This window comes from Saccopteryx bilineata, chromosome 3 (assembly GCF_036850765.1).
Source record: "Saccopteryx bilineata isolate mSacBil1 chromosome 3, mSacBil1_pri_phased_curated, whole genome shotgun sequence".
Classification (NCBI taxonomy): Eukaryota; Metazoa; Chordata; class Mammalia; order Chiroptera; family Emballonuridae; genus Saccopteryx; species Saccopteryx bilineata.
In genome coordinates this window covers 195,886,432-195,907,418 of record NC_089492.1, presented here as the reverse complement: position 1 = coordinate 195,907,418, position 20,987 = coordinate 195,886,432, and the positions used below count along the sequence as shown (strand labels likewise).

Genomic DNA, 20,987 nt, shown 5'->3' with positions numbered 1-20,987 from the left:
CCAAAGCGACAGAGTATACATTTTTCTCGAGTGTACATGAAACATTCTCAAGAATTGACCATATGTTGGGCCACAAAGACAATATCAGCAAATTTAGAAAAATTGAAATTGTACCAAGCATATTTTCTGATCATAAAGCCTTGAAACTAGAATTCAACTGCAAAAAAGAGGGGGAAAACCCAACAAAAATGTGGAAACTAAACAACATACTTCTAAAAAATGAATGGGTCAAAGAAGAAATAAGCGCAGAGATCAAAAGATATATACAGACAAATGAAAATGAAAATACGACATATCAGAATCTCTGGGATGCAGCAAAAGCAGTAATAAGAGGAAAGTTCATATCACTTCAGGCCTATATGAACAAACAAGAGAGAGCCGAAGTAAACCACTTAACTTCACACCTTAAGGAACTAGAAAAAGAAGAACAAAGAAAACCCAAAACCAGTCAAAGAAAGGAGATAATAAAAATCAGAGCAGAAATAAATGAAATAGAGAACAGAAAAACTATAGAAAAACTCAATAAAACAAGGAGCTGGTTCTTTGAAAAAATCAACAAAATTGACAAACCCTTGGCAAGACTCACCAAGGAAAAAAGGCACAGGACTCAAATAAATAAAATCCAAAATGAGAGAGGAGAGATCACCACAGACATCATAGATATACAAAGAATTATTGTAGAATACTATGAAAAATTATATGCCACCAAATACAACAATCTAGAAGAAATGGATAAATTCCTAGAACAATATAACCTTCCTAGACTGAGTCATGAAGAAGCAGAAAGCCTAAACAGACCAATCAGCAGGGAGGAAATAGAAAAAACTATTAAAAACCTCCCCAAAAATAAAAGTCCAGGCCCAGACGGTTATACTAATGAATTCTATCAAACATTCAAAGAAGACTTGGTTCCTATTCTACTCAAAGTCTTCCAAAAAATTGAAGAAGAAGCAATACTTCCAAACACATTTTATGAGGCCAACATAACCCTCATACCAAAACCTGGCAAGGATGGCACAAAGAAAGAAAACTACAGACCAATATCTCTAATGAATACAGATGCTAAAATACTAAACAAAATACTGGCAAACCGAATACAACAACATATTAAAAAAATAATACATCATGATCAAGTGGGATTCATCCCAGAATCTCAAGGATGGTTCAACATACGTAAAACGGTTAACGTAATACACCATATCAACAAAACAAAGAACAAAAACCACATGATCTTATCAATAGACGCAGAAAAGGCTTTTGATAAAATACAACACAATTTTATGTTTAAGACTCTCAACAAAATGGGTATAGAAGGAAAATATCTCAACATGATAAAGGCCATATATAATAAACCATCAGCCAACATCATATTAAACGGCATAAAACTGAGGACTTTCTACCTTAAATCAGGAACAAGACAGGGTTATCCACTCTCTCCACTCTTATTTAAAGTGGTGCTAGAAGTTCTGGCCAGAGCAATCAGACAAGACAAAGAAATAAAAGGCATCCATATCGGAAAAGAAGAAGTAAAGGTATCACTTTTTGCTGATGATATGATCCTATACATCAAAAACCCGAAGGACTCCATAAAAAGATTATTAGAAACAATAAACCAATACAGTAAGGTCACAGGATACAAAATTAACATACAAAAGTCCATAGCCTTTCTATATGCCAACAATGAAATATTAGAAAACGAACTCAAAAAAATAATCCCCTTCACGATTGCAACAAAAAAAATAAAATACCTAGGAATAAACATAACAAAGAATGTAAAGGACCTATAACGAAAACTACAAGGCATTATTAAGAGAAATAGAAAAAGACACAATGAGATGGAAAAATATTCCTTGTTCTTGGATAGGAAGAATAAATATAATTAAAATGGCCATATTACCCAAAGCAATATATAAATTTAATGCAATTCCCATAAAAATTCCTATGAGATTTTTTAAAGAAATGGAACAAAAATCATCAGATTTATATGGAACTATAAAAAACCCCGAATAGCCAAAACAATCCTAAGGAAAAAGAATGAAGCTGGGGGCATTACAATACCTGACTTTAAACTATATTATAGGGCCACGATAATCAAAACAGCATGGTATTGGCAGAAAAATAGACACTCAGACCAATGGAACAGAATAGAAAGCCCAGAAATAAAACCACATATATATGGTCAAATAATCTTTGATAAAGGGGCCAACAACACACAATGGAGAAAAGAAAGCCTCTTCAACAAATGGTGTTGGGAAAACTGGAAAGCCACATGCAAAAGAATGAAACTCGACTACAGCCTGTCCCCATGTACTAAAATTAATTCAAAATGGATCAAAGACCTAAATATAAGACCTGAAACAATAAAGTACATAGAAGAAGACATAGGTACTAAAATCATGGACCTGGGTTTTAAAGAACATTTTATGAACTTGACTCCAATGGCAAGAGAAGTGAAGGCAAAGATAAATGAATGGGACTACATCAGAATAAAAAGTTTTTGCTCAGCAAGAGAAACTGGTATCAAAATAAACAGACAGCCAACTAAATGGGAAATGATATTTTCAAACAACAGCTCAGATAAGGGCCTAATATCCAAAATTTACAAAGAACTCATAAAACTCAACAACAAACAAACAAGCAATCCAATAAAAAAATGGGAAGAGGACATGAACAGACACTTCTCCCAGGAAGAGATACAAATGGCCAACAGATATATGAAAAGATGCTCAATTTCATTAGTTATTAGAGAAATGCAAATCAAAACTACAATGAGATACCACCTCACCCCTGTTAGATTAGCTATTATCAACAAGACGGGTAATAGCAAATGTTGGAGAGGCTGTGGAGAAAAGGGAACTCTCATCCACTGTTGGTGGGACTGTAAAGTAGTACAACCATTATGGAGGAAAGTATGGTGGTTCTTCAAAAAACTGCAAATAGAACTACCTTTATGACCCAGCAATCCCTCTACTGGGTATATACCCCCAAAACTCAGAAACATTGATATGTAAAGATACATGTAGCCCCATGTTCATTGCAGCACTGTTCACAGTGGCCAAGACATGGAAACAACCAAAAAGCCCTTCAATAGAGACTGGATAAAGAAGATGTGGCACATATACACTATGAAATACTACTCAGCCATAAGAAATGATGACTTCAGATCATTTACAGCAAAATGGTGGGAACTTGATAACATTATACGGAGTGAAATAACAAGAACTACATGATTCCATACATTGGTGGAACATAAAAACGAGACTAAGAGACATGGACAAGAGTGTGGTGGTTACCAGGGGTGGGGAGAGGGAGGACATGGGAGGGAGGGAGGGAGAGAGTTAGGGGGAGGGGGAGGGGCACAGAGAACTAGATAGAGGGTGGCGGAGGACAATCTGACTTTGGGCGAGGGGTATGCAACATAATTTAATGACAAAATAACCTAGACATGTTTTCTTTGAATATATGTACCCTGATTTATTAATGTCATCCCATTACCATTAATAAAAATTTATTAAAAAAAAAAAAGAAAAGAATGTTCAGATTCTATGTTCTTGTCTCCATAAAAAGTTTTGTCTATGTGAACATAAGTATAACCTAGTTTGTCTGGGGAGCAGCTACAGCCAGTGTAGACCCAGACTTCTGAGCACATGTTGTGTCTAGATTTATACTCACAGGGACCAGATGTCACCAGGAAAGGCTGCACAAATAGAGGTTTAGCAGCAGTTTGACTAAAGGAGCAGGAGAACTGAGTCATCACGCTGCACAGTGGTCAACACCTGTGTCAGTGGTCTTGGTACAGGCAAGTTCATTAGCAGGACAGCATTAGGAAACAGGCATTCATGCAGGTTTCTAGTCTCCTTTCCAGTCATAAATGGATTAAATGCCTATATAATTAATATTTTAATAACGCCACAGATCAAGCTTTACCTTGAAGAGAAACAGGCAGGTGAGCAGAGCTGTCAAGAGGCACCCCATAAAAGTGATAACATTGTGGTGTGTTCAGAAGCAGGAGTAGATGACCTGTGGTGGCGCAGTGGATAAAGCATTGACCTGGACTGCTGAGGTTGCCGGTTTGAAACCCCAGGCTTCCCTGGTCAAGGCACATATGAGAAGCAACTACTATGAGTTGATGCTTCCTGTCCCCCCCCCCCATTCTCTCTCTCTCTCTCTCTCTCTCTCTCCTCTAAAATAAAAAAAATAAAATCTTAACAAAAAAAGAAGTGTTTACCAGAAGCAGGAGTAGAATATGAAAGTCGAGTATTCCATGTTGGCAAAGCCTTAAAATGGTTAGCACCATTTTAGACAGAAAAGCTGTGTGCACTGGAATTTCTCAAGTCCCAAGGCCAATGTAGATTGAATACGAAACTGTACGTGAAGCTATGCTTCTCTGCTATTTAAGCCAACCAAGGTGAGCGGCAATTCTGTTTCAGGAAAAGACCATCGTCCGTCATGCCCGGGGATCACTGTTCATTTGGATTGTATCAGTTTTGAAATTGGATGTTGTTCTCATAGTTATGTAGAAGAACTAGTGGAAACTTCCTGCGGAATAATTAGTACACATTTAAATATTATAATAACATTTTAAGTCAAAGAGAAAGTGGGCTGTCAGGAATAACTCAGCAGTTGACAAAGGCAGCACTAGAGCCATGGAGTTCTGGGATCCAGTTCTGGCTCCTCTGTCTCTTGGTATGTGACTTTGGGCAATCAATCACCTCATCTACCCCTCAGGTTTCCATTTGTGAAATGAGGATAACAATAGTCCCTATATCATAGGGTTCTGGAGTGGCTTAAGTAAAATGTTTATATTGTACTCAGCACAGCATCAATATAAAAAAACTCTTAATGCTTGTTAGCTCTTCCTTAAAGTCCCTGCTAGTGAAATCGATAAAGTCCAGGGATTAGGGGTCTCAGTTTCCTTATTTGTAAAATGGAGCTATTCGGAGAATTTACTTTATATAGTCAGTATGAATTTTTTAAATATGTGTGTGTAAATGAATAACCTAGTATAGTACCCAAACTTAGAAAATGTTCAATAAATAGCTATTATCATCAAATCATTATCATCATGACCTCTTTGATCTCTCTTTTTAAAAAAATTTTTAGTGAGAGGAGCGGAGGCAGAGAGAGACTCCCACATGTATCCCAACCAGGATCCATCCTGCAAGTCCACTAGGGGGCAATGTTCTGCCTATCTAGGGCCCTTGCTCTGTTGCAACTGGAGCCATATTGTAGTGCCTGAGGCGGTGGCCATGGAACCATCCTCAGCTCCCAGGGCCAACTTACTCTAATCGAGCCATGGTTGCAGGAGGGGAGGAGAAGAGAGAGAGAGAGAGAGAGAGAGAGAGAGAAGCAAGAAGTAGAGGGGTGGAGAAGTAGATGGGTGCTTCTCCTGTGTGCCCTGACCAGGAATCGAACCTGGGACATCCACACGCCAGGCTGGTGCTCTACCACTGAGCCAACCGGCCAGGGCTCTCCTTTTTAATATATATATACACACACACACACACACACACACACACACATATATATATCCAATCCCATTTCTATACTAGAGGAACCTTCCTTTTTTTTTTCCTTTTTCAATTAGAGTTGACATTCAATATTATTTTATATTAGTTTCAGATATACAGCATAGTGGTTAGAAATGTATATAATTTACGAAGGTAAAAAGCTGAAGGGATTAAGAAGTACAAATTGGCAGTTACAAAACAGTCACAGGGATGTAAAATTTAGTATAGGGAATATATTCAATAATATTGTGATAACTATACATTGTGTCAGGTTGATGCTAGACTTATTGGGGGAAATCACTTCATAAATTATAGAGGAACATTCTTTGTCTAGGTCTTCCAAACTTGATTCTTACTGGTTTTTTTCTTTTTTCCCCTCTAATTTTTTGTATTATTAATTTTGAAATTATATTTAATGGAATGACATTGATCAATAAGAGTACATAGATTTCAGGTAAACATTTCTATAGCATTTAAACTGTTGATTGCATTGTGCTGTGTGCTCATAACCCAAAGTCAAATCATTTTCTGTCACCGAATATTTGTCCCTCTTTTCTTCCCCTTCCCCTTTCCCTGGGGGTAACCACTGCACTCTTATCTGTGTCCATGAGTCTCAGTTTTGCATCCCCCTATATGTGAAATCATACAGTTCTTAGCTTTTTCTGATACACTTATTTCACTTAGTATAATGCTCTCAAGGTCCATCTATACTGCTCACAAAAATTAGGGGATATTTCAATGCTTCATATTCATTTTGAAATATCCCCTAATTTTTGTTGTCGTAAATGGCAATATGTCACTCATTTCTTATGGCTGAGTAGTATTCCATTGTATATATGTACCACATCTTCTTTATTCAATCCACTACCAAAGTGTCCCTCAATACAATCTCTCCTTTTCACGCCTTAACATCAAAGTACTATTCTACTACAAAGCACCCTACCACATTCATGTAGGCACACACCTCCCCCAGAAGGGAGGTCCCAATACAAGGTTCACTACAGCTATTCTGTCTAACCCTGCACATCAGGGTTGCCTCTGGTTCTTTTCAAAAGGAAAGAAGTATACCTGTCTGCCTATCTGTCTGTCTGTCTATCTATCTATCTATCTATCTATCTATCTATCTATGCATGCATGCAAGGGAGTGACATAATGGGATAACAGACAATATCATGATTCAAGCACGGAGGCCACCTAAACAGTGGGCAAATGGCCAGGCAAAAAGGGCCAGGGGGTCTCCAAGCAAGTACCTCCCATATAGGAAGTAAGGACAGTAGCATGCCCCCATCCCAACACAAAGAAGCTAAGAATATCAACAGAGATAAATTATTTACCCCCACATTCTTCTCCATCTCAGGAGCTCTTTGTAGCCTCTGTAGTTTGAGCCCAGGGCCTTACACAGCAATGCCAGCTTGATAAACTAAATAGGTTTCAGGGAAGAAAGAGTCATTAATTTCAATTCACATTGGAACTAGCAAAAGTTCTCTCTTCTGTAAAGCGGATATGTCTGGGGAGCTGGGTGGAACAAAAGGTCCTTAGTTCCCCTCCTGCCAATGGTGTGGAGGGGGTCCTAAGCTCTTTCCCAGAATTGACAAGAGTAAATCTCCAGCAGAGATGCTTTCAGAAGGCACAGGTTAGAAGGAACACAGCACCTTCCAGCTTTCAGAAAAGACTGGGCAGGACCAAGTCTGGTTGAACACAAGGTACCCTTTTTTATAAGAATTGTCAAAAGCCCTACAGGGTAGGAAATGAAGGGAGGCCAGCAGCCTGCAATCAGAGACCCAGAACTTTCAGGTCTCTGTGTTCCACGAAGAAGGCCCAGACGGAATGTCACCCAGAGAGCAGAGCATCCCAACCCAGTGTAATCCTTTCATGGTTCCTTAGACTCCCCAGGTTGGTTTCCATTATGGTAGAGGTCACAGCTTTAAAGACGCCCAGAGGGTCTATGAGTCCAACTTCACAGAGAATCACCAGAAAGACATCCAGAGACTCAGCAAAGGGAAGGTCTGCCCGCCAGCCATAGAGCGTGATGAACTCCAGGGATCAGAGACAGATGGGTCCTCACAGTTCAGAAAGAGTCTAACAGGACATCCCCACTCAGCCTCTGTGTGTGGCCCCTAATGGCTGAATTCTGGAAGGGAGTGCTTCGCCAGGGGACTGCAAAACAAACATTTGCTAGGACTTAACCTGCTGTTGAACCAGCAGTTACAAGGTGGCTCCTGAACAACTTTTCTCTAAAAGAGCCTTTGGAATTTGGAAACTCAACAGAAAACAAACCTTGTGCTATTTCAAAGTAACATTCTTCCTCATAGGTACTCACAGCTGTCCTGATAGCATATATATATTTCACACAAATCACGCCATCAGTAGAAGCTGCCACCATCATGAGATGAAGGGAGGCAGCAAAGCTTTGTGGCAAACACAGCCAGCAGCAGGGCCAGGGCAGGCCAACAGCTATGTGAAGGGACAGTGAGCAAGTTCATGAATTAACATTTAAAAAGACAGAAAATGTATACAGGCATGTTTTATAAAGTAGAATCAATAATACAGGGAAAAGAAAGGGAGAGTGGTTGTGAATATGTGTAAGATAAATCTTGAAAACAGCTAGCAGTATTTCATTTCTTTAGTATCTTTTCTCAGCAATTAATGGAGCATTCTGGGTGTGATGGATACTCAGGTACTAATGTTTGACAGGAGAGCCAATGTCCCTATGTGTGATTGTCCAGGAGAATTTTTCCATTAATTTATTACCTTCTCCCAGCCCTGATGTGGTTAGGACTTTTAAAATACAGTCAATGGAGCTCTGAATGGATGTTACAGGAGAGGTCATTGTTAAGCTGGCCACTAGAGAAATGATCATGAAGCAGATTCTTAGCTCCCACTTCCCCCACCACAATTGTTCCCCTATGTGACCCTAAGCTAGTAGCCCGCCCCAGTCCAAAGTTCCTCTTTAGTTATGTTCTCCAAGCTTGCTGTGGCCTCAGAAGCCCTCATGTGAGCAGGCCCTCCTGCCAGAGGAAAGGGTTATCTCAGCAGAGTAGTCCTCATGTGAACTAAAGCTCGTGCACAAACACACTTGCACATCATTTCTCTAGATATTCATGGTTTACTGAAGGCGATCACAATCATGCACTCGACCCTGGGCACATTCTTCCATAGGCCAACTTAGAGTTAAGTACTTCACTCAAGATCACAATGGAGGGTGGTGGGGCTTGGCTTACATCCAACACTCGGATCCTCCCCCGGATCTGTTCAACTGCTGACCTGTGATCACGCACGCGGGTTCATGTGTTTGGGGGAGTCATGTGCATGGCAAGTCATCAGACACTGCTCTAGTGTGAGCAACGTAACATCATGCGGAGAACAAAACTGCATCTCTGACTCAATTGTAGTTCTGAATTTCCAGTTATTGAGTCATAATGTACTGTCTCAGGTGACTTGGAAAAAAAAAGCCATTACTGAGTTGCCTTCCAATGCAATTTTTCTATTGATACCTAATTGTCATGAACTGCAGACTTAAAAATAGTTGAAGTAGTAAGTTTTATTTTACCACAATAAAAAAGTGTGTTTGTTTTCTAAAATACTTGACATAATAACAAGATAGTATTCTTTCAGGGAATACATGAATTAAAACCTATGCTTAAAATAATTTAGATTAATCACTAAATTGATTTAAGGTTGCTTTTGCCCCAGTTACCTCTGACCTACTGGACAATGGTTGCTATATCCAAAGTACATTTCTCAATCCTTGTCTTGCATCATTCGACACTCATCGGTACCTTCCTTAGCTCTCTGGTTATCAGCCGATTCTGACTCCCCAGACCATTCAGGCTATTCCTTCCTATCTCCCTCAACTATGTAGTTCTCTTATCTCCACTCAATCACTTCTCCTGTTACACACTCTCTGGGTGACCTCAACTTTTCCACCCAGCCCTTCATCACTCACAGTACTCAGAATGCACCAGGTTCCATCAGTTCCTAATCACCTAGGGTACCCAGAATGCACCAGGCTCATTGGTCCTTAGTCACTTACAATAATTCCCAGAATGCAGCAGGCACCTTTTGTTTTTAATTACCCACAGTACCCAGAATGCACCAGGCTCCTTTAGCCTCTGAGCAGCCACCACAAATAGCAAACACCTACTCTCCCAAAAAACTCCTGACTCAGGGCTCAATCAGGGCCTTTCCCTGTGTCTTTAGTCACTAAACTGAGTGTTCTGGAGGGCAGGAAGGTGTGTCTGCCCCTGTGTGCTCAGCCTCTGACAGTATCCAGTAAGTATTCAAGGTAACCAATCATTGTTCCCCTGACGCCTAGTAAGTCCTCAGATGTTTTCCAAGCAAATGAGTGGGGGAGAAAGTAGTCTTGTGTTTCCATGGGAGTCACTGAAAAACAAAACAAGCTATCCGAAGTAGAGTTTACCTGGCATGACACTCCATCACCCAGAGGCTAGCTACCCCATTTGTGTTATATGATGCCTCTGCATCATTTGAGTTATAGTTCTCTCTATTCTCTCAGCCAAGATTATGGTTTTTTGCTAATATAAGACTTGGCAAACTAGTGATGACTTTACTCCCACCAGATATGTCTGGATTTTTTGAAGAAGCCCGGTGTTCTTTACTGGGTTCCAAGGTGATTGATTTATTTCTTCTCTTTTATTTTGTATCAAGAGTAGAAAGAATTAAAAAAATCAGTCCAATATTGCTGTCTTACTTTTCACCTCCACCCCTCTTCTGGTCAGCACAGCTTGTAGCTTTATGACCCATCCTGTCTTTCCAAGTGAAGAAAAGTTCTGTAGAATAGGACTCCTGGAACAGGCCCGGGAATCTACCGAGCAAACATGCAGTCTGAGAGGAGACTGGAGTGAGCAAGAAGGGGTCAGGGAGGGTGAAGTTGTTGGCAGGAGGTCTGGAACCAGGGGAGAGGGGGGCTGTTAACTGCTAATCCTGCCCTATCACTTCCTCTCTCCCCATATCACCCTGGTGGACACTTAGTGCAGTAGGCTCATAGACAGTGAGGATGGAAGTGCAACAACTCTATTTGTGTGCACTTGAGAAGGACATAATTTGGAGGCAAGTACCCCTGGTTTCATGGCCCCTTTTCCCAGAGCTATGAAATCTTCAACACTGCAGGAGGCTTACTGCTTGTGCTTAGAACTCAATAGCCATAAATTCTCAAACTGGAGGGTACAAGGAGACCAGTGGTTTTTCATTTGGTTTTGCTGTTGTTTTATTTTTATACTAGTATTAAATATTGTCATATAGGATCCATTTGTTTTTGTTTTCTATCAATTTACCCCCACAAATGGTTCCAGGAAGAGATCCCACAGTTTTACGGTACACAGTTTGAAAAACGAAGCTCCAACTTCATGGAGTGGGAGACAGAAGCTTAGAAATAAAGTAATTTGTCACAGACACAGGGTCAGTCCACTGCAGAGCTCACACGACAGCTCAAATCTCCTCGTTTCCAGACTTCCCATTACCCCTTTTAGTGTGGTGAACAGCTTTGTTTCAAGTGAAGTACTCAAGTACCCCTAAAACTCCAGTCTGGGAAGAACTTAGTCCTTAGGGATGCACAGCTTTAGAAACATACTCCACTGTGTGGAAAGGGCATCCAAATACTCCAATTTTAAGATGCCAAATATCTACCTATTTGCCATGTTTTCTTCTGATTTTGAGACAGGACTATCTTCACTGAATTTAAAGCATCCAAAGAAACGGGCACTTAGCAGCTTACTTAGTGTAGACAATATATGCATGTTGTGTTGCTCTAACTTCCAGAGAAAAGAAAAGTGGGCATATAGGTCTCAGGGATGCCACACAGCCACTTACCCTTCCTCGGTCCTCAAATTTCCACTTTTAACACACAGAAAAGGTGACATATCTTTATAGCCCCTTATAAGACATGCAGGCATTTCTTTCTTCTTCTTTTCTTTTCTTTTTTTTTTTGCCAAGAAAAGTCTTGTTATAAATCCAAGTTTGGGCTAACATGTAAGTAGGAATAGAGACGGGTTTAATCATTTTTATTTGACAGTTGGTCCTCAGTGGCATTTTTTGGTTACCTACTGGATAACTTCGCCCTCTAGTCTGAGTCCAGCCATCAGCACTGCCCTGACCGGCTGCCATGCTGTCCCTGTCCTAGAGATGCAAACTCCCTGAGCAGGACTTCTGTTGTCAGTCACATTCTGTGGTTACACAAGAGCTGCAGCTCCTCAGAGGTGTGACAGAGGGAGGATGGGGTGGTAGAAGACAGTGCTTCGGTGCTTTGTTGCTTGTACATTTATTCCTTTGCTTTTCAGTCTGTCTGCAGGGTAATGTGTTTCTAGGGAGTAAAAAGACTGACAAACCCTCAATCTCCTCTTATTCCCCAGCTTTCCCCATCTGAACCTGGATAAAATCGAGATCTTTGAAGCTTTTTAAAAATATAGAAAATCATTTGTCAAAGGCTTTTGGTAAGTGGTGACTGATTTCCTTGGTGGAAAAAGTCCTGTCAGTAGAGTTGATCCCACCAGATGATAGGGGCTACAGCTCCCAGGCTCACTGCCATTGGGAAGGCTCAGGTCTGTGCAGCTGGGAAGGAGAAGGGTGGAGAAGGGACAGAAGGAGACCTAGAGATACGGCTAGCACGCATTCATATGAAACCTCCCCTTCACCCAGATACAATGCAAATATTTGTTCCCCAGAAGAAGTGAAGCACAAGACGGCGAAGTTACTTATATTTGACACTGGCAATCTCCGTTCTGCTAATTCCACAGCTCGACAATCTCCATTTTATTCATTCCACAGTTCAATGACTCACTACATGCAGTTGTGTGGTTCAGCAGATCTTTTTTTTCAAATATAGAGCACAGCATTGTGCTTAAGAACCCTTAGACTAAATATCTGCCAAGGAATATTAGTTCAGAAAAACCCTAAATTATATTGTAGAAATATGTGCAATAGTGAGGAAGAAAAAGTCACCTTACACCAGCACACTAGAAATTATTCAACCACTTTAGAGAGAGTCTAAAACTGTGAGTGCAATGTGAGAGAGAACATCACCCCACCCAGGGCAAACTCAAGATTTCTCTGAGTCTATTTACCAGTTAAGACTTGGCGTCTAAGTTTGTAAAGCAATCAGTAACTTAGTCACATGTGAAATTTATGGTCACTCCCTGATTATGTACAAAATTCCTCCAATTATTTAAGCTGTCTGGGTATAAGGAGGGTTATTATAATGAGAAAATGAAGCTTGAAGAGAATTTCTCAAGAAAGTTTTCATTGTTATTAGAAAAAAAGTTCATGTGCACTCAGTAACTGAGGTACAGTCTCTGCCAGCAAAATGTAGTGCTGCTCATTGTTTCAAATGGTGGGGAGGAGGGGCTGTTCCTGGTGGAGAGGGGAAAACACAGGTCAAATGAGAAGAAAAACTGAACAAAGTATTTATATTAAAAAGAAATTATTTCTTTCCCACAGGACTTGTTACATACAACAAATCAAATTAAAAAGCAATCATCTCTCGCCTGACCTGTGGGGCGGGGTGGATAAAGCGTTGACCTGGAACACTGAGGTCACCGGTTCAAAACCCCAGGCTTGCCTAGTCAAGGCACATATGGGAGTTGATGCTTCCTGCTCCTCCCCCTTCTCTCTCTCTCTCTCTCTCTCTTTCTCTCTCTCTCTCTCCTCTCTCTAAAATGAATAATAAAAAAAGAAAAGCAATTATCTCTCATTGGCCTCTTTTGAAGAAAGACACATCTTAAACAAAACAAATGCTGCATCTACAATGTTACAACAACCTGTCAATAATGTCATAAATCCTAGTTGGAAAAAGGATTCATACCACTCTAAATCATGTCTGCATACTAACAAGTGACTCTTTACTCTTTGATAAGGCTTTATTTTCATAAGCAAACAAGGAAATGTGATTAATTCTTCTCTTCTTGGTCTATGGTTCCCTGACCCTTGCCCAGCTCAGATGTTCTACCCTTTTTTTTTTAGTCCAGAGGTAAAGGGATACAATTCAGCCACTGGTGTAGCCCAAGTGTATTTAACTGTTTCAGTGTCCCCCTCCCTCTACCCCCAACAGTCACAGAGGCAGGAAGGACACACAGCTGCAGCCCTACACAACCCTCTGAGCTCCCCTTGTTTTCTCTCACTCTTGCCACGTGCAAGCCGCTGTCATGTAAGACTTCTGGGAAAGATGCCAATAATCTCTAATTTATGTCCTAATGATACAACCACATTTGTCTTTGTTGATGTGAAGGGAACAGAAGTTTTAAAAAAAGAGTGCACACACAACCTCACAAGGTCTTGCATATAAAGCAGAAAACTTTCCCAAGTCAGCAGCATTTCTCAAAACTCCAAGTCCACCCACCTGGCAAGCGACCCAAGAGAACAGAATCTGCAGAAATCATTACTTTCCCTACTTCTATTGCGAAGCACCTGCAAGACTGAAAAAAGAATGATATCCTTTTTTTTTTTTTTTTTTACTGGTTGGGTATAGTGAACTTTATTGATGTTACACGACAAAGCAGGGCTTTCTAAGCCCCTCCCCTTCTTCAGGGGGTGATATCCCATTTTCTTTTGAGAAGGTACAGGCACTTTCAGCAGATGCATTAAGTGAGATAAAAAACCTTATGGCTAAAGAGGTAGGAAGTCAGGACCATTAAGAATGTATCTTCCTCATTTACAGCAAAATGGTGGGAACTTGATAACATTATACGGAGTGAAATAAGTAAATCAGAAAAAAACAAGAACTACATGATTCCATACATTGGTGGAACATAAAAACGAGACTAAGAGACATGGACAAGAGTGTGGTGGTTACCAGGGGTAGGGGGAGGGAGGACATGGGAGGGAGGGAGGGAGAGAGTTAGGGGGAGGGGGAGGGGCACAGAGAACTAGATAGAGGGTGACGGAGGACAATCTGACTTTGGGCGAGGGGTATGCAACATAATTTAATGACAAAATAACCTAGACATGTTTTCTTTGAATATATGTACCCTGATTTATTAATGTCATCCCATTACCATTAATAAAAATTTATAAAAAAAAAAAAGAATGTATCTTCCAAATAATCAATGCCTAAAAGTTTTAAACTTGTCTTTAGAGTCAAAAAATACTTCAACCCCATCAATGAGATGACCAATAATTTCCTTTAAGCAAAAGGAATTCTTAAGCATTAACTAAACACATGTACTACTTGTATATAAAATACTAGCAAGCACACTAATTTGGAAATTCAGTCATCTGCCCTATTGACTGGGAGCTTGTTTCTTAATGTCTTGTCTCCAGCCTGGGTCTTGATGCAGGACTGACAGAAAGATGAGCTTCCCCAGCCCAGCAGGCACCATATCCTACCCCAACCCTCTCTGCCCATCACCCTTTATTTCCTCTTTGTGATTCTCCCTTACCAAGCTTTGTTCTTTTGCCATCTCCCAATCAACAGCCCCTTAGTTTAAATATTATCTCAATGAACTCCAAGTAATCATTGATGTCCCTTCACTTTATTTTAATTTTGCTATCTGTTATTGTATTACTCAGACAGCAGGCCACTGGTTGATACTTGGAATTTTGCATTGCAATGGTATTTGTCATGACGTCCCGTTTGTGATCCCAATCTAAGAAAACGTAATTTTTTATGTTTATTTATGTCCTGCTTTACTTCAGAAAAAAAAAAATTTAAGGTCGCTTATACAAATACATACAATAAAAGAACACTTAAATTATGGAGACAGGAAATGGGGAGAAACTAAAGTAGAAAAGTTCAGATGAAATTAGGAGAGGAGCCTAATTTAAAACTCAGCTTTTTAGGCCCACACGTATGAGAGATCAGATTCAAGCTTTCTAAGCTTTCTAGCAAAGTCAGTGGAAAGAGAGACGCTCACTTGTATCCGTGGCTAAAACACTCTGGCCTGCTGGTCAGATTCAGCCCACCATCTGTTTCTGACAATGAAGTTTTATTGGAACACAGCCACACCTACTCATTCACATGTTGTTCACGGCTGCTATCATGTGGGAAAGTGGAGCCGAGTATTTATGACAGAGACCTGCAAAGCTTACAATAGTTACTACCCACCCTTTCACAGAAAACTAGTTTGCAGACGCCTGGGTTACGTGGTTCTGTGCCTGTGACATAAAAGCATGGCAGTTCCCAAGGGTAAGGACACTCTGTATGGTTCCAAAACGAGCGAGAATTTCCTACTATAAAGAGCTTACTGTGTAATCTCCTGAAATAAAATACCCTTAGCTTCATTTTTTTACAGTAAATATAGCAACAGGTTTCACAGAGCAAATGGCAGGATATCACAACGCAAGTCAGTAAAAGGATTCTTCGTGAGGTCGAAACAAAGCAGTTCAAAGCAGGGGGAATTCTCTCCTGGTCTGGCTCAATTCAGGGAGGATCTGCAGAGATGGTGAGTTTTAGCACTGTGCAGCCTTTCCCCGCCCTCCTTCCTTATCCCAGGCAGACCTGGCTAATGGGTCAAGGTGCTCTCTCCGGTTGAGCCCTAATGTGTCTTCTAAAGTCTTCTCTGAGTCCCCCGGCAGCCTCAATCAATCATTAGCAGTTGGCATGCAAGATAAAACCAGTATGTTATCTTTGCTCTAAGATAAAGATAATTTTCCATGAGCATTCTCTTCACCAAGTCTGATGAGTGCTCATGTGGGGAGGCTCAGGTTATGCACTGCACTAAGTACTTGAAGCTCAGTTATTCTATTCTGTCATGCACAGTGGTCTCCTTCAATGGCCAACCCCAGGAAGCACTGTACTGTCATCCTCTGGTGAGAGCCAGGTGCCTCACAAGGATGGCTGACTGCAGAAGACCCCATCACACCTGCACATCTGCAGGGCAAGAGAGAGTCTGACAGGAGGGCCCGGAGCCTCCCCAAAACAAGGGCTCAGAACCTGTTCCTCTGAACAGACCAAAAGGTGAGTGGGTTAGAGAATGGCAAAGGCATTTTATCTGGAAAAAGTCAAGCCCAATCCTCTCATTGTTGTTCAAAGAAACAAAACCTCCAAATGCCATGACCTAGACCCATGGACCTTGGACACATATATTCCTAAAGAACCCCCTAAGAAACAATGGTTCCAAAATAAATGCCAATGAACTGGAAAGAGTTCCATGTGTGGGAGGATGACAAAACTGCCAACTGTGGACTTAGAGGCCTTTCTCTTACGCCCATTTCTTCATTGTGACTATAAAACTATGTTACAAATTGATTATTTTTCTATTCTATATAATAGGGGAACAAAAATTCAGGTTATCTAAAAATGCCATCAATTTAAATAAGCAAAACTTAAGAGAGTCCGAACTATTCTTATTCTAAACTTAAGAGAATCAGAACTATTCTTATTTCCTCACTGGAAATTACTACTTGAGCTATATTCGACTCCTGCCCATGTTGTCAAAGGGAAAGAAAAAGACAAAACCTGTTGTGAACCATCTTACATCATCCCTAACAGTTCTTCTCACAAGGCAATCAGAAAGCATAAACTGGAAAATAAGTAAAAACTTTCACATCCCCTCCCCAAATCTTCCTTCTTCTTATGGGTTTGTGACTGTGTCCTAGAAAACATCAACGACAAAGGAGTGAAACACAACCATACTTGACGGGGCAGTTAACATGGCCAACAAACATGATGGGTTAATGGAGAAAGTTTTTCTTTACCTGAAAAAAAGCAAATACTAATAAGCACTACCAGCCTGACCAGTGGTGGCGCAGTGGATAAAGCGTCGACCTGGAATGCTGAGGTCACCGGTTCGAAACCCTGGGCTTGCCTGGTCAAGGCACATATGGGAGTTGATGCTTCCTGCTCCTCCTCCCTTCTCTCTTTCTCTCTCTCTCCTCTCTCTCTCTCCTTTCTAAAATGAATAATAATAATACTAATAAGCACTACCATTTACTCTTCAGTATCAGTGTACAGGGGGCTAGTCCTGACCACATAAGGCCACATCGAGGCACATGAGAATGTGGACAATTTGGACTCTGCATCAGTGTACAGAAAAATAAAATTTAACTCTTAAGGAGTCAATCAAAACACTGAGCCCAGACCAAATGGTAGCTAGCTGGCATGCTTTTCTGGAACCAAGTACAGGGATGCCTAATTATGTACTGAACTTGAAAGTGCACAGAACACTAACACAAAAAATTCTGGAGGAAAGAAAAGCCCCTCCACATCAGCTGCAGGCTGAGCCCTGCTTCTCCAAGCAATTATGCAACCGAGTATGTCCTTTGATGGTGCCCTGAGCCCACGCTGAGCATCAGGCTAGAGTGGGTGTTGAATGACATTACCTGAGAAAAGCTTTCTCACAACAGCTGAGGCCATTAAAGCCTGTACTTCTGAAATACAGCCATCCCAAACTAGCCACGCAGAGCACCCCTTCCCAGAACCTTGTAGGCAGCAGCAATACTCTTTGCTAATTTCTTCAAGACCAGTTGTGAAGGCTGCTACTTACGTAATGCATACAAGGTGAGGATTATTCCAGCCAGGCAAAATCCTTCAAAGAACCTGAGTGTGCTGAACATTGTCACATTCACGGACAGGGCCACGGTCAGTCCAAAGATCAAAATGAAGGTGATGGAGCACAGAAGCACAGGCCGCCGGCCGACCCTGGACACAGAGAGAGAAAAAGTTAAGAGTCACTGTGAAACAGGGCTATGGCATCACATGCTAAAACCCAGTACCCAGCAGGTGCTCAACATGTGCTGAATGAGTACTGGACTAAAAGTCTTCCTACTATCGAGACCCAGTTTTGGTATATCTAGGGACAGAAAGGTGCTCAGGGACATTCAGCCCAATGCCCTCATTTTGTAGATAAAGGGGCATAGATTAAACAGCCACGGCAGAACAGAATTGAAACAGGAACCCAGATCCTGTAGGTAAGTTATTTTTGAGTACATAAGGGGATAATTTGAGGCAAGAGTAACAAAATCAATAACTCCCCAAACATAAACCTTGACACACCCAGCATAAAATGTCTTGAGAAATCACTGACCTTTGGAACTGGCTTCAAAGTCAACACAGACACTGAGATAAGTGGCTTCATTTCCTCTGTCAAGGCTGGTAGGTAACTAGTCAGGTCCCTGGCCTCACATACAGCCTGTCAGAGCCAGGGCCAAGCTGGCCGCTGATGTGTTCCAAACAGGTGGTGAGGAGTAATGTTTAAGGGATCACTGGCTGAACTAGTAGTTTGAACTTTAAAGGGCAGGTGTGACCTGCAAGTGAAGCCCACCAGGCAGTAGGCGGTTGGGAGGAGCCTCGTCCACTGCGTTTCTGGAAAAAGCAGAACACTAATGAGGCCGGTGGACTCCAGAGTCAGGCAAGGTCGGCTGTCACCGAGGGTGTCACGTGCTTAGAGTGTGGCTCACAGGACAGCAGGGGTGGGCCATGGGAACTGAAAGTATGTAAGCAGTTCTTCATCCCTCCCTCCCAAGCTTCCAGGTTTTCCTTCATAAACTTTTTGGGGAAGTGGTGGTGGGGATCTCCACCATACAAATCAATATAACACAACCAGTCTGAACTAGAAGAATAGCTGAACAGAGAAACTGGAGAGAAATTCTATTTCCCTGAGGAGGAAAGTCCGTGCCCAGTTGCCAAAACACTCAAAGGGTTAGCTGAAAGCCATGAACTCACTTAGACATACTTATGACAAAGCATCTGTGGAAAAAAAGCAAAATGCCCAGAGAAAGCCAATGAATTCATGGTTGCCTCGAGCTGGGGGTGAACAAAAAGTGAATGAAGACAGGTGCTAAGACTTCCTTTTATGGTGAGGGACATATTTTCAACTTAAGAGTGTGGGGATGATTGCATAACTGTAAACATACTAAACACTCATTGCATCGTATACTTCAAATAGGTGAGCTTTATAGTATGTAAAATATCTCTCAATAAAGCTGTTTTTAAAATAAAAAAAAACCAGTGCTCAGTAACACATTACTCTGCCTCATGAAGGAGATAAATGTAATTTCAAGAAAATTTTGGGGGATGGAACTACAGGACACAATTTCATTCAAAACTTTTTAGGCTTCTAACATTCCTCATGGTCACGTTAGTTCAGTGCAGGGGTCGGGAACCTATGGCTTGCGAGCCAAATGTGGCTCTTTTGATGGCTGCATCTGGCTCACAGACAAATCTTTAATAAAAAAAATAATAACATTAAAAATATAAAAGACTCTTATGTATTACAATCCATTCATTTCCTACCGCTCATGTTCATGGTTGCAGGTGGCTGGAGCTAATCACAGCTGTCCTCCGGGACAACACCAAATTTTTATTGAATAATGCATAACGTACATGGGTCATCATATGGCTCTCACGAAATTACATTTTAAAATGTGTGGCGTTCATGGCTCTCTCAGCCAAAAAGGTTCCCGACCCCTGGTTTAGTGCAATGAGGCCACACTATGAGATCAATGCCAATATAAGTTAATAATCATGTTGGAGATTTTAGCTAATTATTTCCCTTGATTGGTGCTGGATGGGGTCACTAAGCTCTTATCAGGCTAGTCTTACATGTAATTTATTCAGAGCTAACAAATTTATAGACATAAATTTAAAATGTGGCTTAGCTGTTCTCCTTAAAGGGAAACAAAAATCTACCGTATTTCACCGTATAAGATGTACCTTTTTTCAATAAATTTGGGGTCTAAAAACTGGGTGCGTCTTATACAGTGGTTGTAGATTTTTTTAATTGCATTTCCCACTTTTCACCCTTGTTTTTGTGCTCACTGTTTGAAGACAGTGATTTGTCATCACAGTTAAGGACAAGCTAATGGATGGGAGTTTTGACAGTGATGAGGAGTTGTATGAATTTTATGATGAATAAAACTTACGTTCAATAACTTTATGTAATACTTTTTTTTTCTTCAAAATTTGGCCTAAATTAAGGTGCATCTAATACATGGAAGCATCTTATACATGGGGAAATATGGTAACATCAATTTTTATTTACCTTTATGCCCCTAAATGGGAGGCAGCCATCTGTAAAATGGGGTGAGCATCCTGTCTCACAGCACATTAAATTCTTTGAGAGATGATAGGCATAAACACCGTGCCTGGCCCACAGCAAAGAGCTAAATGTCTGCAGCTACCATGATTCATTCCTGCATGTCCCTGTCCCTGAGCCTCACCAAACATAGACTGCCCTGTTCTGATACTTTGAAAAAGACCCCCATATTTTCTTTTTTTACTTATACAGATATTCTAACTCTCTGCTTCTCCAATGATTGCTGGAACCAGCAAGTAAAAGTTATTATTTGGAACTGTGGGGCAAACGTCTTCAAAGTGAGAGCACTCTGGTCTTGAATCTAGGCTCACCGCTTATAATCTGTACAATCTTGAGAAAACCACATTTTTGTGTTTTCTTTAGGAACTGCAGGTCAATGCCAGCCCAATGGGGTTGTCATCAGAGGTAGATAGTGCAAGTATTTAGCAAGTGGTTAACAAATGTTCATTATAACCAGTGGAGTTTCATTGTGAACTGCCTTCCCCCAGGGCAG

At 40.9% G+C, this 20,987-nt stretch overlaps 1 protein-coding gene across 4 annotated transcripts in view; it reads right to left on the bottom strand.

Annotated features, from left to right (window-relative positions):
• The window catches only part of SLC22A23 (solute carrier family 22 member 23), a 212,744-nt gene that overhangs the window by 140,508 nt on the left and 51,249 nt on the right, over positions 1–20,987 (bottom strand). For all 4 annotated transcript variants that reach the window (XR_010730409.1, XR_010730410.1, XR_010730411.1 and 1 more), the window contains exon 3: positions 17,945–18,099. Coding sequence is in view for 1 of the 4 variants with exons in the window: in XM_066268495.1 (XP_066124592.1) it covers positions 17,945–18,099 (155 nt within the window). In the remaining 3 variants the exon portion in view is untranslated. The remainder of the gene's footprint in view (positions 1–17,944; positions 18,100–20,987) is intronic.